At 55.0% G+C, this 17,190-nt stretch overlaps 1 protein-coding gene across 2 annotated transcripts in view; it reads right to left on the reverse strand.

Annotated features, from left to right (window-relative positions):
* Positions 1-2,881: 2,881 nt before the first annotated feature.
* SPTBN2 (spectrin beta, non-erythrocytic 2) overlaps positions 2,882-17,190 on the reverse strand; it is a 37,639-nt gene continuing 23,330 nt past the window's right edge. For both annotated transcript variants that reach the window (XM_011368937.2, XM_023535845.1), the window contains exons 15-36: positions 17,030-17,167; positions 15,940-16,696; positions 15,278-15,480; positions 14,819-14,909; positions 14,428-14,574; positions 12,105-12,368; positions 10,722-10,946; positions 10,342-10,431; positions 9,720-9,980; positions 9,500-9,630; positions 9,055-9,259; positions 8,182-8,556; positions 7,272-7,516; positions 7,040-7,178; positions 6,691-6,775; positions 6,217-6,413; positions 5,738-5,880; positions 5,575-5,650; positions 5,015-5,235; positions 4,536-4,709; positions 4,058-4,100; positions 2,882-3,727 (exon numbers count right to left, since the gene is read on the reverse strand). In XM_011368937.2, the coding sequence (XP_011367239.1) occupies positions 3,494-3,727; positions 4,058-4,100; positions 4,536-4,709; positions 5,015-5,235; positions 5,575-5,650; positions 5,738-5,880; positions 6,217-6,413; positions 6,691-6,775; positions 7,040-7,178; positions 7,272-7,516; positions 8,182-8,556; positions 9,055-9,259; positions 9,500-9,630; positions 9,720-9,980; positions 10,342-10,431; positions 10,722-10,946; positions 12,105-12,368; positions 14,428-14,574; positions 14,819-14,909; positions 15,278-15,480; positions 15,940-16,696; positions 17,030-17,167 (4,444 nt within the window). In that variant the 3' untranslated portion in view covers positions 2,882-3,493. The remainder of the gene's footprint in view (positions 3,728-4,057; positions 4,101-4,535; positions 4,710-5,014; positions 5,236-5,574; positions 5,651-5,737; positions 5,881-6,216; positions 6,414-6,690; positions 6,776-7,039; positions 7,179-7,271; positions 7,517-8,181; positions 8,557-9,054; positions 9,260-9,499; positions 9,631-9,719; positions 9,981-10,341; positions 10,432-10,721; positions 10,947-12,104; positions 12,369-14,427; positions 14,575-14,818; positions 14,910-15,277; positions 15,481-15,939; positions 16,697-17,029; positions 17,168-17,190) is intronic.

Below are 17,190 nucleotides of genomic sequence, written 5' to 3' on the forward strand. Positions count from 1 at the left end.
TTTTCTCATCTATTGTAGATATTAATTTCTTATTGGCTTCAAGTATCTTCTCTCCTTTCACCAAATTACTTTTGTCCATGGTATTCTTCATTGAATATGTAAATTCAATTATGTAATCGAATTAATTTTTAAAGTTTGTGCTTTTGAACTTTTGTATAAGAGTTCCTTTTCTAACCCCCTGAGGTACACATATAATCTCCTGCATTTTCTTCTATTAATGGTAATGTTTTTACCTTTTATGTTTAGGTTTGCAGTCTATTTAGAGCAGTGCTATCCAAATAGAAATATAAAGTGAGCCACATATGTAATTTAAAAATTTCTAGTAAACACATTTAAAAAATAAATGAAGGATTAAAGAAGTACAAATTAGTAGTTGATAGTTGGGCACGAGGTTGGGGAGCATGGCACAGGGAATGCAGTTAACATTAATATGATGGCTAAGTGGAGGGCCGGGGAGGGAGGGAGCAATTGGGGGGACCATTTTATGAACAATATAGATGTCTAATCAAAAAAAAAAAAAAAGTAAAATGAAACGGTTGAGATTAACACTTTTGAAACCTGTTAAGGGTGGAAAATTTTCAAGTGAGCAAACTAGCTAAGTCAGCTACAGGGAAGAAATATCTTTAGATATCAGAAGTTGTCCTACTTGCTTGTGTGTGGTTTAGGAAGTGTATTGTATAAAATATGTAGACAGCCAATGTCTGCTTCTGTAATCCATTTACTTGTTGATTAAGGGTGTTGTTCTGGGCAAAGATATGCTAAAAGCCAACTTCCACTTCTGTAATCTGCTGGCTTGTTCAGAGGACCACCAGGATATCAGCTGCCTGCTCTGGAAGCTCGGGGCTGATCTCCTCTACCTCTGCGTGGTAGAGTCAGTCGCCGGCCGGCTAATAAAGGCTCATAATTAATCTCAATTGGCTCCGTGGGTCTCAGAATTGTTCGCGCCATAACAAAACCCAATATAGCTAAAATATTATTTCAACATATCATCAGTATAAAAATCATTAATGAGATATTTAAAATTTTTTTCCTCTTCAGTCTTCGAAATCCAGTGAGCATTCTACACTTACAGGGAATCTGAATGTGGACAAGCCACATCTGAAGTGCTCAGTCACCACGTGGCTCATGGCTACGGTGCTGGGTAGCACAGATCGAGAGTTCACCCTCGGAGGTGGTATCAGGTAAGAACGTAAATCTCTTTCTCTCTAAATAATCAATCGATTTTCATCTGTCCACGTGTCCCCATTGATTCGCTGTGCTCGCATTGCTGTACTTTTGTGCTCTAACTTGTCTCGTATCCGTCACTTCTCCATTCCATTCTGTCATCTTTCCTGGAATTTTCTGCCATTCGTATCCAAAGGTTCTCCCAAGACTTACTTCCTGACCTATGCTAATCATCTTCTATGTCCTGTCCTTAAGGATTCTTGCTCTCAGGTAGCTTCAGCTGCCATTGCATGTAGATGATGCTCAAACTACATTTTCGTTACTTTTCCATTCACGATGACTGCGTTCTGCAGGACTTCTGCTTGGCTGCCCTATCTACCTGTACGTTTTACATGTTAACATGGCAATTTCTCCATTAATTTCTCATCCCCATATACATGTCCTTCCAAAATCTAATTATTGCTTTCTCCCCAACCTCCAGGCTTACCGTCCTGGAGTGCAAATACCCAGATTCCTTGAACAATCCACACTGTATGACTTTCTCTTCCTTCACACAGTGGAGATTTTACGGTTGTACCGAAGAACGAGAGGTTGTAGTGCTGACATATTTATTTCATTCAGTCCCATGACACATTGTTTTAGTTACGTTTATCTACATGTTTATTGTGGAGATTCCTGAATCTGCTTTAAAGAGGATAATTATCCTGTGGGTATCTAGTCTACCGGCTCTCAAGGTTGGAGACCATTCTGGGGCCGTGTTGTGCTGGCCCTGGGCCTGCACTCATTCTGACCTTGTCTTTGTTATGGCTGACAATAGTCAAAGGTACACTAAAGAGAGGGCTGCTTTTCTGGAAAGATCTTCTCTGAGTCCCCAAAAGAAATGGTGTGTGTGTGCGTGTGTGTGTGTGTGTAACAGTGAAAGAACAAAGCTTTTCCTGTAAGAAGCCACCAAGGCAAACATTATTGCCCCAAAACTGCCCCTGCCAAGCCAGAGGCAAGGGAGAATCTTTTTTTTTATTTTTTTAATTGAAGAAATGATTTAAAAATCCCCACCCCCCCATCTACCTGGGAGAATCCTTTTTTAATGCTTTGTTAGCTTTTGAATGTCCTTCTGTGTGTGCTTATGTGTGTATTTACATACTTAGGATGTACCTTGTGGCTTCCCAGGGTGTTGTCATTCTGTTGGTCAGTGGACGGGGAACCTGTAACTTATCTGATCCCAGTCTTAACGTCCTTGATCCTCTCCAGAGGAGACAGAAGGTGGGGTCAGTAAGCACGCCCTATGTGCTCCACCCCTCCACCCCCCCCCACCCCCCCCCGTTGTGCTCAGCAGTGGCTGCGACTAGATTGTGGCAATGCTCGTCAGTCTTTCATTTTTGAAAACAGTTGAGAGAATCACAAGAAAGCTGAGTCCCAGGGAAGCAGTCGCTTACCGCTTTTAACATTAACACTGCTTGTTAAATTAACATTGTCCTGATCCCTGGTGAACTTCTTTGGTCTAAAAAGAGGCTTGACAGTCATCAGCCCAGCAAACTGGAGGTCATTATCGTGGGGAAATAAGACCAAGGTAGGGAGGCTCTCAAAATAATGTGGTTCTTCGAGGGCTTGGAGGTTGGGGGCAAATGGAAACCTGACCCACAGGGGACCTGTGCCAAAGGGAAGAGCGTGGCATAGACAAAGAGGCTTGTGGTCGGGGAAGCAAAGACACCCAGAGGCAGTAAGAGAAGCTGAGCTGTTTAATCACCTCCTTGGCCAGACTCCAGGCTGTGGTTGCCCCTGAACAGCTCACACCTGGAAGCCACTGAGAGTCGCTGGCAATGGCCTGGCCGCTCGAGTCAGAGGGGGAGGAAGGATGGGAAGGGTGCACCTCTGACTCCATCATTTGGCAGTCTTGCCCCCAGGTCCCGCTTCAGCTCTGAGAGGTTCCTGGCTGGTCCCCAGGGGCAAGGAACCAGATGGCATGCCCTATCAGTGCTGGGAGAATGACCCTGAGGCAGGGGCAGCCACTCCCCCCATGGCCTACGTGGAGAGTGCGGCGCTGTCGCGCTGGTGGGGATAGGGGCGTAAGGCTGGGGGAGAGGACAGGAGTCGGGGGAGTGGAGTTGGGGGTTGCCTGATCCCACCACCAGTCTGGAATTAAATAGCAGAAGAGAAATGCTGCCCTTGGGAACACTGACTTGTCCCCAGAGACAGTTCCTGGTGATGGGTTGACCTTGGCAACAGACCCTAGCAGCAGGCAGTTGTCCTGACAAGAGAGTGGTCCCTGTTGACAGTCCCTGGCAGTTTCCTGAACAGAGGGAGGGAGCTGGCTTGGGAGTCTTGCCCCCAACTACTTGTTCTTCTTGAAGAAGCTGAAGCGTTTTTCTCGCTCTCGTTCTCTGCCGTCTTTGCTGCGAAGTACCACTGGCCCCTCAGCCCCGACCGGCGATACTGGGGGCATGGTCATGGCCCGGGTCATGCCCCGGGTGGCAATGGGCACCGCTGGCTCTTCAGGCTCTCCAGAGGCAGAGGACGCAGCGGCAATGGCTGCATTCACCACCCGCAGCCACGAGCTCATCTCTGCCTACGGGGGAGATGGCGAGACAACTGGTCAGCTTCAAGGACGCTGTGCTGAGGCAGCCGCCCTTGGACAGTGGGGAAGCCTAAGAGGAGGCGGCGGGAGAGCGATCTGACTATTTCATCTCATTGGAGAAAGAGATTCCTTAAGGTAGGGAACACGTTTTCGTGGGGCCTTCACGGACATCCAGACGGCATGTCGTGGGTTGTCTGATTACAAAGAACGGGACACTGAAGGTGAGGAAAGGAGACAGGAGAGGGAAGAAGGGCGACTGCACGGCCGAAGGGCTCTCAGAATGGCAATGCAGTGACATGGGAGGAGAAGGGGACAGCTCACCTCATCCTTGGCTTGGAATAAATATTCTTTTCCATCCTGTAAGCTGTGGGAGAAAGAACCACCTCAGGGCAGAGCTGAGAATCTGGACTGGCCCGACCTGGGCTGGGCCGGGCTGGGCTGGGCGAGCTCGGTTATCACTCCGAGACCAGGAAGGAGGACGAGCCGGCTGGGCCAGCAGGGCCGATCAGACACGTCCCGCACATTCCTCAGATTCCCAGGACGGTGCAAAAGCAGATCCTTCCTGACTGGCTGCGGGGACCAGGCTGAGCTCACTCCCACCCCGGGCCTTGCCTCCTGCTCTGGCTCATCAGCCACCGGGCCCGTGTCTTGGAGCTCTGGCTCCCCTTATTGTGGAACACAACCAGAACCACCTCCCCCCCGCCATATGTCTGTCCCCAAATGCCTGGCCCTGTCACACTATCCCCCCCAGACATGGCTGATGTCCCCTGCCATCCCGAGGGCACAGTTCCTTTCCTACCCCAGCTTGAAGACGTGTTTGCGCTTTCGATAATCAAAGGCGACGCTGCCCTGGGCCCTGGCCAGGCTGACAGGCACTTCTCCATGGTACGGCACTCCCGTGCTGGCGGCCTTCGCGTCTTTGTAAAAACCAAGGCTCCCACGCCGCAGGACGCAGTACACGTTCTGCCATGACCTGGGAGGGACATGGTGCAGGTGACGAGGCGAGACAGGCTGACTGACCCCTTTTTGTGGGGCTCGTAACCCTGGGCAGAGCTCGGGTGTTCTAGGACTCCTGGTGCCACTCCCGCCTTTGGGCCCGTCATCTCTGCACGCTGCTGGCCCTGACTCGAGGCCCCACTCTGCTCCTGAGTCCTACCCCTTCCCCAGAGGACACTCCTGCAGGGCGCCCCCTCCCCCTCTGTTGAGGAAGAGGTTCCAGGCAAGCCTCTTCAGAAGGGGCTGGTGAGGCCACAGGCGCTGCGTGGCCAGACCCAGTACCTGTTGGCGGCCTTCTTGCCGAAGGCCTCCATCTCCTGTTTGCGGCACAGCATCCCCTCCATCTGTTCCTGGGCAGAGAGCTCTGGGCCTCGAGCGGGCAAGGTGGCAACCCGGGCTGACTCGGATGACCTGCTCTGGGGCATGATAGGAGGGGCCGAGCCTTGTGTCCAGGCCTGCCTCTCTCCCTGTGGCCTGCTGGCCTCATCCCCTGCACCAGGCCCCTGTGGGGAAAACAGTGTCTGTGTCAAGGGATGATGTGGCAGGTACCTGGCCTGGATGTCAAGCAACTTGAAGACCAAGAGCTGGTCTTTCCGTTCCCAATTTCTTAGAGCCTCTGCCCTTTCCTGTCCCCAGTGTCCCCACCGCTCAGCTCATGTACCTCTTTGTCCCTCCAGATATCAACACCCACATCTCCAGAAGGAACTTACAGGCCCTTCTGGGAAGCTGCCCTGCTCTAGTGTCTGTGGTTCCAACAGGGGCTTCGAGGACAGGGAGCTATAAGAGGATGTACATAGCGGGGCTAAGATTCTGACGGGGGCGCAGGGGACAGCGGGGGTCACCTGCGGGGACTCTGCATCTGTGCAGACTCCGTTAACGCTGGCTGGCTGTGTGGACGCTGGTAGCCGGGGATGGGTTCTGGAATGGCAGGAGGTGACAAAGAATGATAAGTCCTTGGGTTGCTCAGGCTCAGCCTCGTCCTCCCTCAAGCGTCCCAGCTCTCACCCGTCCCAGGAAGCATCGGGAGCCGTCTGGCTGTCCACCAGGACCCCTTCAGGCAGACTGGCTGTGGGCTCTGGAGTTGGGGGCTGTTTCCTCCGTTCTTCCTCCTCCCTCTTCCTTTTCCGCTCCTTCTCCTGCTCCTCCAGCTGTCAAAAAATTCCAAGGTCAGAGCATAGAAGGTCTCATTGAAGAGGACCAGGGAGTGGGGCAAAGCTGAGATGTCTCAGCTCTGTCATGATGAGACGGAATGGAAGATGCAATTCCAAAAGAAGGTGGGGGTTAGAAGCAACGGGGGAGATGGTGTCTCAGCGTCACCCAGGGGAACTGCGGACTCCTGGAGCTACAGTGACAACAGGGCACTCTTGGTGCACATCTGGGAGATGCTGGTGCAACGGATACAGAACTGTTTTCTTCAGGCGGGAGAGGGCGCGGGGCTTGGGGCAGCGGGATGGGGGGCATTCCTGCGGCCCTGTAGCCCTCACCGCAGTGAGCTTCTCCAGCGCGCTGAAACGCTCCTCCCAGGCCACCGCTGACTTCTGGAAGGCCTCGTGCCGCTTGATGAGGCTCTCGACTTCGTCGACAGTGCAACCCAGCTCAGCACTTCGCACCAATGGCTCCTGGCTGCAAAGCCAGGCCTCTGCCATACCTGCGTCTCTCCCAAACACGAGCACCTCCAAAACTGCAGGGATGGGGGGGCGTTGCAGGGGGTTGGCAGGTCAGAGTGGGCACTGGCAGAGCACTGTAGCCACAGCACTTCCAGAACAGGGACACAGAGAAAGCTACTGTCCCAAAGCAGGCGCACAGGGCAGAGCCAGGCAGTGCCAAGGGTGGCCGCCTTGAATTCCATGCCCAGGATGCCTGGTTTTACACTGGAAACTACAGGCCACGAGACCCCCCGCCCTTCCTCCCAGGGCCTGGAGCCCTCAGCCAGCTCCCTGGTCCCCACAGCAGCTCACCAAGCTGGAGCCAGTCCATCTTCTCCTGCCACTTGTCAGCTGTCTCCTGGCGCCGTGTCTGCAGCTGAGATAACTTCTCTGAGATCTGGGGGGTGGGGAGCAGAGATGTTAGAGCTGGGCCTTTTCAGGGTCCCTGGGGACCACACGGGGGAACTAGTGATTTCTGGTTTCATGAGGCAGATAGTTCTGGGGGAGATGGAATGGGGAAATCCCTGAACCGCACTGAGGGGAGAGAGAGTGGAAGGCTTCCATAAAGAAAGAATGAGAGGAAGTGGAAAGGCTCAGGGGAGAAATCAGCGTGAAGGCCTGCCCTGTGAGGACGCCCTGGCTACACCCAGGCCTCACCCACCTCCTCAGCCGCATAGTGGCTCCTGGCCAGCAGCCCCTGCCCCATGTCGATGCAAGAGGAGAAGCGGTCAGCCCTGGCCTCTATCTCTGCCTTGATGCCCTGGTGGTTCTTGATGACCAAGTCTGCAGAGGACACGTCCCTGAGGGTACAGAGACCGCATCACCCACTGCCCACGACCGGACCCCAGCACCAGCTCACACCCCCCGTAGGTCTTGGGCACCATCGGCCTCACCGGGGCCGCTCCTGCGCATCCATCTGCAGGTTCACCCCGTCCATCCACAGCATCAGCTCCCGGACGGCCATGAAGAAGCGGAACTTGTCCGTGGTGTCCAGCAGCAGCTGGCGGCGGGCAGCAGAGCTCCCCTGGAGCTGGGCCCAGGCCTCGGCCACGGCCTGCATGTGGCGGCCGATCTCCTCAGCCTTGTCTCCGGCGTAGGCCTTCTGGAGCCGGTGGCCGTCGTCCTGCACCTGCTGGACCTGCAGGGCCCCAGGTCAGAGTTGGGCAGAGCTGGTGACTCCGAGGAGCTGTGCGCCCCTCAGTCCTGACCTCTGCTCTGCATCACCTGCTCGTTTTACCAGCCCGAGAAGCGAGAGGAGGAGCAGAGGGTGGGGGGCTGGGGAAGATGACGGCTGGTGCCCAGAGTAGGACTTGTCATACTCTGCTCTCTCGGGTCTCATCTGGGGGCCTGGGCTTAGCTTGGAAGTGAGACAACCCTTTAAAATGGCCTTTAGCCGCTTGGGCTTTCAGAGGCCTGTCCAGGATGTGAGAGACCGTAAAGATTGCTAGAATGAGATTTTCAGCCTGAAAAGGGATTTGGGTGGGGGCCCACAGGGCTTCAACCATCACAGGAAGGCTCTATGCCTAATTCGTGCGGGTCTAGAGCGCTAGCCAACGGGGGCATTTTTAGGACAACATTAAGAATCTTCTAGCCATTGGAACCATACGAAAATGGCACGAGCCCTCAAGAAGGCTTGTCATGAAAGGTGTGAATGCGGTAGCTCGATGTCCCCTGGCCAGAGATGTTTACCTGGAGCGATTCTACCTCATCCCTAGGTGGCCTTCCAGAGGATGCCATGCCCCCAGCCCATTTCCCACCACGTCTCCTCTGAGCCGCCCTCTACCTCCCATGCTTGGGTCAGACCTGGGCGCTGAGGGCCTGGATGTCGTGCTCAAAGGCACAGTGTCGGCGCTGCAGGGCCTCGGCGGCGTTGAGGTCACGGCCGGTCCCATCCGGGAGCTGCTGCTGCTTGTGCTGCACCCGCGCCAGGGCCTGGCGAGCCCCGTGCAGGAAGCGCTGCAGCTCGTGCGCAGCTGCCAGCACCTGAGCCCGTGTGTCCAGCAGCTCGAGCAGGTCGGCCCAGGCCTCGTTGAGACTGTCCTTCCACTCGGCCACGGTGGCCCGGGCAGCATGGCCCCCAGCGATGAGCCCATTGGCCAGTGCGTTGGCACTGTCCACACGCTCCTGACCGATGGTGCTCGTGTCCCGAGAGAACTCTCGGAATTTGTCCCGGAGCATCTGGTGGAGGGAACAGTTGCACGGACAACACTGTGACACGAAGATACGGTCCCTGCCTAGTGGGGCGAGTCCTCTCACCCCAACCTGAGAGCCCACTTCTCTCCCCTGGGCCTCATGGGCCGAAATGGGTTTCTCCAGCTGCTGAGTCTATGGGCAGACGCTGCTGGTTCCCAGTGACTCCGGATGTGAGTGACATCCCGGCCCCCGGCAAAGACACTGGGGATGCTTAGAACCTTTAGCCTTCAGATAGGGAGACCCTATCTATACCTTTGAAAAGAGTGACTGGTAATTTCCTTTTTGCCTAAGTCTATGTGCAGCCCCACGTCCTCTTTTCTGCACAAGTTTTCAAATTAAATACCTTGAAACCCAGGAGAACAGTGCCTGCCCTGCCTGGTCTTGCCCCCCGTCCCTTGATGCTCAGCCCGGGACCAGGCCCTAGTCTCCTAGCGGGTCCTCTTCCAGGAGCTGGCCTGCAGCTGGTGTCCTTCCTGCACTCACCGTCACGTGCTCGTAGTCCTGGCCCAGCTCGTGGGAGGCCGCCACCACCTCGCGCTCCTGGATCCACTGCTCCAGGTCGTCCAGCTCACGGCGGAGCTGGCACAGGCGGAGGTGCTCCTGCAGGCGCTCCCGCCGCTCCCCGGCCAGCTCCTTCAGGCTGGCGTACAGCTTGTCTACCTGCGCTTGGCGGATGGATATCCGCGTGCTGTGCGGGGGGTAAAGCGGCGGTCACCTCGGGACTTAGGGTACATGCTCTGATCCCTAGCCTGTTCCAGAGAGTCCCGCCCCTCTTAGCCTCCCAACTGCTTGTCAAGTCCCCGCTTTTCCAGCTTTCTAGATGGTTCTGTACGCACATAGTATGGAAGGCTCCACAATCCCTGCTCCTTCCTGGGACGGGCTCCCCTCTCCCCCAAGGGCTGGGCCCCCCTGCTGCCACTGTGCTCACTTCTCTGGGTGGTCGTGGTCAATCATGTCTTGGCTGCTGGCTGCTAGCTGGTGGATGGTCTGGGCGTAGTCAGCCAGGGCTTGCTCCAATACCTGATGCTTCTTCACCTCGGCCTGGGCACTCAGCTCATCCTGGGGGACCGGACAGTGGGCATCAGGCAGTGGGGGTCACGGGAAGGAAAGAAGCGGCCACACAGGCTGAGCTCTGCCCTGGCCCTCACCTTGGCTTTCTCCTGGCCCATCATGTGTAACTCTTGCTCGCCCATCCAGGCCTCTGCCTCGGCGGCGTCACGGTAGAACTGCTGGGCCCGCAGGGCTTCCTCCAGTCGCTTCCCTCGAAGCTCCAGCTCATGGCTCAGGCGTTTCCACATTTCCTGCAGCTCTGCCAGCTCCGGGCCTGCTGCGGCCGCCCCCAGGGCACGCTGCCGCTCCCTTAGGTCCGCAATCCGAGGCTCATGGCCCTGGATCTCCTTCTGCAGGGTCTGTCCCCAGCAACATAAAAGGAAACACTGTAAGGTTTGCTAAGGACCTCCCCACCTGCCGTGTCCCCTTACACCTACTCAAATTAAGGCCCCTCACACTTGTTTCTCTTCCTTCCCGAATCCCCTTCACTTCCCCTCCCTTCTGGCCCGGGGGTGTGATGGTAAAGCCCCTCTGATCCCTATGATCTGCTACCAAGGGTAACCGTCCACCCCTGGTGAGGAAAGGCCAAACCCACTGAAGTCTGGGATCCCACACTGCATCGAGGGGAGGCAGAGAAACCCCAGGTCTTAAAAAGAAACAAAATTCAGCGTCCAAGGAGGATCTTGGGATTTTTTTCTTTGCCGTTAGCCTCTGCCTCACCTGGTTTTTCTTCATAAGGAGCTGGACACTGGGCAGGTCCTTGCCGTGTTCCCTGGAGCTAGCCATGGGTAGCCGCTCCGTCACCCACAACTGCGTGAGGAAGGGTGGGGGGTGGTCAGTGGAGGTCCGGAGGGCAAAGTAAGAACTGGGGTTGGAGAGTGGGGATTCTTGGCAGGGAGGCTTTCTAGGGCGCCTGGTTTGTGTATAGGAAATGGTCTCGTCTGGTTCTGGGGTAAAGGGACCTAGAGGGCATCCCTCAGTGTCTTGAGAGGGTTGATTTTCCATGCCAAAGGGAAGCACTGCTGGCACCTTCCCAGCACAAGGCAGGGAGCAGGTTGCCATGGTGACGACTCTACCCTGTCCCCATCCTAGTGACTCACGATCTCATCCTCCACGTCCCGGTGGAACTGGTGCTGCTCGCGAGAGGCCTGCAGGCGCTGGCAGCGCTCTTTCATGGGCTGGCACAGGGCCCTGAACTTCTCCTCCACAGCCCTCGAGGTCCGCTCCACCTCCCCTGCACCCTGGTCTTCCTGGGCCAGCGCTTTTGCCTGGGCCTGGATCGCCTCCACCTCCTTCTCCCGCACAGCCATCTCCCGCTCCAGCATCTGCCAGCCCAGGAGAGGAAGGAGATGTTATCGCGATGCCTGCGCCATCAAACTCAGGAGACACTAGTCAGCATGAAGCCAACGTGATTTCTTGTCTTGGGGCGAGCCCCGGGAAAAGTATCTCTTCGTGGCCTAGATGGGTGGATTTCAAACTCTAATATACATTTTAACATACAGAAGAGTCCGGGGGAGGGCGTGATAACTGTGCCAGTTCGCAATTTATTGCCTCTCAGTCCCAAATGCACCTTCATTCCAAATCCACCTTTCTCAGTTTTGAGACGTGGGAACTGGACCCTATAAACCTTTCTCCTTTGCCAGCTGGCGCGATGCTAGGCCTTTTCAGTAGAGGGCGCTGGAGGGACACCAGGATGCAGCAGAGAAGAAGGGTGACTTATGGGTCCAGTGTGCTTTTCTTCTTGCTCCTGCAGCAAAACTGCCCATGGTGTGCAGGAGACCTGGTGGCTCGCCCCCTACAGCAAGTTTTGCTGGCATCCCAGTGGCAACATCCTGCTGGCCAGCCTTGGCCTGCCAGCTTCGGCCCTGCTCTGGTCCGCAATATCCTAACAAATTTCTACTCCCTCAGCCGAAACTCAGCCTTGGGGTGGGGGAGGGCATCTAGTTCCTTCCATGGGTACTCCCCACATTTGCTATTCCTATATTCTTTGGAGCAAAGATCGGGAAATGCAGGCTCTGCCTGTTTTTTTAAATAAAGTTTTATTGGCACACAGCCACGCCATTCTTTTATGTATCGTCCTATGGCTGTTTTTACCATACAAGGACAAAAGGGAATAGCTGTGACAGAGACTGTATGAAGCCCACAAAGCCTAAAATATTTACTACCTGGCCCTTTACAGAAAACATTTTCTGACTCCTGCTTTGGAGTTCTCTTTCTCACTCTGGTAGTCAACCACCTTTTACTAACTAATACTTTTTTTACTAAAGTTTTCTTGTTGAAATTAGCGTAGTTTCTGTCTCCTGACTTGACTCCGACTGATAGACACTCCCAGGTCTGATCTGGTGGCCCATGGAAATCGCTTTGAGAAATACCAGTGAAAATGTCATCTGTGAGGGCTGGAAATGGCCTCCCCACTCGCAAGAGCTACAGGCCCCCTCCTCCTTTCTTCTGCTGTTCATCATCCCCAGCCAAGGCCTGCGCACCTGCTGCTTCTTGAGCAGAATGTTGACGCTGGTGAGGTCCTTGCCGTAGTCGTCAGAGTGCAGCTGCGCCTGCAGGCTCAGCAGCCAGCTCTCCAGGGCAGAGCAGCTCTGGGCAAACAGCTCGGCCCGGTTGGCATCGAAGAGGCTGCGGGCCTTGGCCTGGGTGGTGGTCTCCAGCTCGTCCCAGCGCTTGTGCAGGTCCTCCAGTTTCTCCGACACCAGGGCTTTCAGCTCTGGCTTCTCGAGGCTCAGCTCCCGCCCTTCCTAGGTGGTGGGACAAAGAAGTGTGAGTGTCACAATTAGACATCACGAAACTTCACAGGCAAGGGACCTAAAGGGCAGTAGAGACCTGAAGTGTGGGCAAGACTTCCCAGTTGTGTGTTTTCCTCAACATGGTCTTCTCAGAGGTTTTAACCTCCTCTAAACGTCCCTGCCTCACTGCTGACCGAACCCTACTTCTCCTTTGAGGTCCAGCTCCAACCTCATTCAACGCAGAAGCCGTGGCGATCTTTCCTATTTTGAGTTCCCTCATGCTTCTGGTTTCTAGTATTATGTCACATGTGGTCTCGTGTTGTTTGCTATCATTTCATCTCTCTCAGCTTCCTCACCCCTCACCTGACCTATGGCGAGTGAGTCTTACCTGTCTTCCCAGCCTTTCTGCTGGCGGACCTTTTTTTTCCTGAGAGATGAGGGAAGCATGGTCTCCTGACTTGCTTGCAAGGCAGGCTGGGAGAGCCAGGAAATTACTTCCCCGAGAACCAGTGGCAGACAGGGAGTCAGTGGACAAATAGTCGGCATCCTTGTGCTTTGGTCGGGATAACTCTGATGCATGCCTTATGCTGCCCCGGGGTGCCCGTTAGGACTGAGTGCCGGCTGCCCATTGAGGTGGCTGACATGGTAGTGAACCCTTAACTGACCACCTTTCCTGCTCCGTCTCATCTCCCCACTCCCCTACTGGTGTTTCCTACGATCATCCTCCATTTAAGTGGCCTGCCCTGAAAGCCTTGTTTCAGAGTCTGCTTCTAGGGGAACACAAAGCAAGACATGTGGCTGCCAGGATGGAGAGCGTCGGAGTGTAGCCCTGTTCAGGTAACTTCACAAATGTTCAGCACAATCCACACTTTGACACACACACAGTCTTTAAGTGGCAATCACGGCTGTCACGACCTGGCCCAGCAGGCTTTTTCCGCCTTTTTTCCCATGGGGCCCCTTCATGCATTTTCTGTTCCTGCCAGACTGACTTATCCCGCCTCACTCCCATACAGGCACCCACCACTTCCACGCTTCTCTGATTTCTTGCTCGCATTGTGTTCTCTACCTAGAAGCGTCTTCCCTCCAGCATCTCTGCTTGTCCAAATTCTACTCGTCCTTCATGGTCTACCCTGGAGGCTCCTGCTTCGAAGAGTCCCATATCTCGTCTCTCCTCAGCGCCTGGGTTTCATCCGGCCCTCTCTTATTGTACTGATCGTATTCTGCTTTGGATTTAATTTATTTATTTGTGTTTGTCTTACATCCTCACCACGGTGTCACTCCTCGAGGGCAGAGCCCATGTGGAATCACCTTTGATCCCCCTCAGTGCCTAACACAAATATTTGCTGAACAAGTGGAAAAACTGAACACAGGCTGATCTCTTCTTCTCCCCACCCATTATGCCCTCGAGGGAGGAAAAGTGTCTTTTTATATACCTTGCAGCACCTAGCAAAGTGCTGAGCACATATAACGTTGTCCAGGAATACTTGCTGAGTAGAAATGAAGTCTTACCCCTGCTCAGCGTTTGAGAAAGAGCTGGGCGGGAGACCGAATACTAGGAATTGCAAGACTCAAAAGCGAGGGTTGGCAAACTGCGGCCCGTGGGCCAAATCTGGCCTACTGCCTGTTTTTATGAATAAAGTTTTATTGGAACACAGCTATGCTCATTTGTTTACATATTCTCTACGGCTGCTTTTGCGCTGCAATGGCAGAGTTGAGCAGTTGCAGCAGAAACTGTATGGCTGCCACAGCCTATAATATCTACCCTCTGGTCCTTTATAGAAGTGTGCTGACCCCTGCTGAAGAGTGTCATCCTGCTCCAGACCCAGGAATAGTTACTGTGTTGACCGAAAACTGCAGTTTGGCTTCTTGCTTATACAAATCTCCTCCTAGTTCTGGAGTCGCTGTCCCATAGACCTGAGACTTTGTTCCTCAGATCATAACTTTCCACCTTGGAAGTTTGGCACAGGAGGCCCCATGACCTCTCACCGTGAAATAGCCATATCTAGAAGCTAGAAGCAGGGCCCGCCCCTGCACTGTGTTTAGAGGAAGCTGCTCCTGTCACACTGCTCACCTTGTCCACCTTGTCCAGCCAGTCTTTGTTGGCAGCCAGCTCGGCCATGAACGCCTGGTGCTTCTGCCACTTGGTGTGCAGGTTGCGGGCCTCGTCATAGGACACGTCCTGGGCTGTCAGCATCTTCTCGTCGATCCAGAGTTTCAGCTGGACCAAGCACAGAGCAGGGGTGGACAAAGGCAGAGTACATTTCAGAGGAAGGGGAGAGTGAGGCATCAAGTGGGGGAAGGTGAGGCAGGAGCAGTGGTGGGTGTGGGGAGAAGCCATGCAGGGGTTCGCATGCTCAGGCGACACCGCAGTGGACTTATTCTAGGCTCAAAGAGCCAGAGCGCTGTGGGAAAGGGATGGCTAGGGGATGTCGCAGAGGACACGGGGGAGCTGAGGGTCTCACCTCGTGACAATCTTGTAAGAAATGTTGCTGCTCTCGGTTTTCCCGAAGACGGCCCAGGAGCTGCTGCACTGCTTCCTGATTCTTCCCATGCCTGTAATGACGGCCCCCTGTGAAACTCTTAAACTTGCTGGGAAAAGGTTATGACCCTCTAACTAACCAGAAGCCTTCCGTCCTCCTCGTGTGGGGACAAGGCCTTCAGGGAACACTCTAAGACAATCCAGGAACCCTACGGCCAGCGTCCAGCTACCCTGGCAGACTTCATTTCACCCAGGTGGGGGAGGGGCAGAACATCCCAGCCCATCGCTTAGTCCCCCTGACCACTGGGCTCTTGCGCCTCTATTTTATGTCAGCTCCCCACCCCCGTCTGCCGGTCCGACTGCCACTCTCCATCTTTGAGGCCATCCTGCTTCCACTTATTTCCCGCTCGGGCCTCTCATTTGCCTGCCGTCCTCCTCATACCTCTTCTCAATGGAATCTGCCTTCTCTCGGATCTTCTCCGCATGGATGTTGCCCTCAGACACCAGCTGGCGCCCGGCCTCCAGGAGCCCGCGGATCCGCTCCCCGTTGGCGTCCATGGTGCTCATGAAGTCTTCCAGTTTCTTTATGGTGGCATCAGCAGCCTGGAGCGTCCCCGGCATCTCCGTGTGAGACAAAACATACTCCTGTGTGGAGGGGAGGGAGTGAGCTCACTTCTCAAAGCATAATTCAGCCTCTCAGAAGGGGCCTACCAAAAGGGCACATCCGAGACATGGAGGCCGACCAGGAAGGGGCGGGGTGGACCGGCCAGCTCTGAAGACAGGGGCAGATGGTGCCTGGAAGTTTTAAGGGAGCTGGGCTGGAGGATCTTTATAGTCCAGATCCTGTTTCATCTTACCTCTAGCTAGTGACTTGAGTTCTTTAATAATTCTATGACAAGCCAGTTTACATCAGTTTTGGTAAGTTATAGTTATATCATTTTTTTTCACGTCCATATTTTCCTGACATGTTCTTTCTGCCCATCCTGTGGCCTTGACTACTCCACCTGCTGCCTTTTCCTCCACATCCACCGCTCCCCTTCACATTCCCCCTGGTCCCTACTTCCCTCTTCTTCCAGGTTGGGACTTTGTCCTCTGGGTTCTCACCTGGCTGCTGAGTACACCCTCGGCCTGGCGAGCATCCCGCAGGAAGCCCTGGAAGCCATGGGCCTGGGCCAGGCGGCCTTGCCGGCTCTCCCACATGCGGCCCAGCTCTTCCCAGCCAGTTCCCAAGGCTTCAAGTCGCTGTCGTAGAAAGAGGCACTGGGGATCGGCCTGGTCCCGGGTCACTTCCTCACCCAAGGCCCGCAGCCTGCTGTACTCGCTCTGGGCCCGCTCCACTTCTCCACGCAGGCCTGCGTGTTGGGCCAGAAGGGCCTCTGCCTCAGGCAGGGTGGCCGGCCCTTCTTCAGAGGCCACAGCGGTCTGTGTGCGACCTAGCCAAGCCTGGAAGTCATCCAAGCTGCGTAGGAAGTCCTGCAGCCGTCGTGCCTCACCCAGCGACTCCTCTCGACGTCGCATGGTGGCCCTGAGGTCCTCCCAGCCAGCTTGCACCTCTCCAAGCCGAGCCTTGATGGCAGGGGCTTGGGCAGGGTGGCCAGCAGCCAGGGCATTTGCCTCGCGAGTCAGTTCACCCACCCGGGCGGAGATGGCTTCCAGGTCCCGCTCGGTGCCAGCCAGTTTACGCTGCAGAGCCAGCACCCCGGCCAGGTCATTGCCCAGGCCCTGGGTGGACTCGATGACCTTGGTCTTTTCTCTCATCCAGGCCTGGGTCTCTGTGCACTCCAAGTGGTAGTTCTGGATGCTCAGGGCTGACGTCAGAGCTGCCTTCTTGCCATCCGCCAGGGACCGAAACTGCTGCCACCTGAAAGTAGAGGGTAGGTCTGGTGTCCGGAGTCGCTCGGCTTCCCTGCCCTCCCCAGGTATATCTAGAAGCTTCTTCCCAGCCTCTCTCTCTAGGTGTATTCTACCACCTGTCTCATCTTGTCTTCTTCTTGCTTGCTCCCTGTCCAGGCCCCAGCTTCTTTAGAAGACATTTACCCGCTTCATCCCTTTAATTATTCCCCTACCCCCAACACATCCCAGACCACCTGCCCTCCTCATTTTCCGCCTCCATCCCATGCCCTACAGAACTCTCTTCCAGTTGCCATCCCCATCTGCCGTGCCCCTTCTCAGTTCCCTGCCCTCTTCAGCCCACCTGTGATTGAGCTGCTTCTGGGTGTTGACAATGCTGTCCTTGCTCGGAGGGTTGGCCTTTAGCAACTGTTCCGCAATGTCATTCACGGCAGTAATTCGTGCCGCAAGGGCATTCATTTCAGGCTCCAGGGTCTCGAACCTGAGGGGGTGGAAGAGCTGGAC

Source organism: Pteropus vampyrus, unplaced genomic scaffold (genome assembly GCF_000151845.1).
Source record: "Pteropus vampyrus isolate Shadow unplaced genomic scaffold, Pvam_2.0 Scaffold144, whole genome shotgun sequence".
Lineage (NCBI taxonomy): Eukaryota > Metazoa > Chordata > Mammalia > Chiroptera > Pteropodidae > Pteropus > Pteropus vampyrus.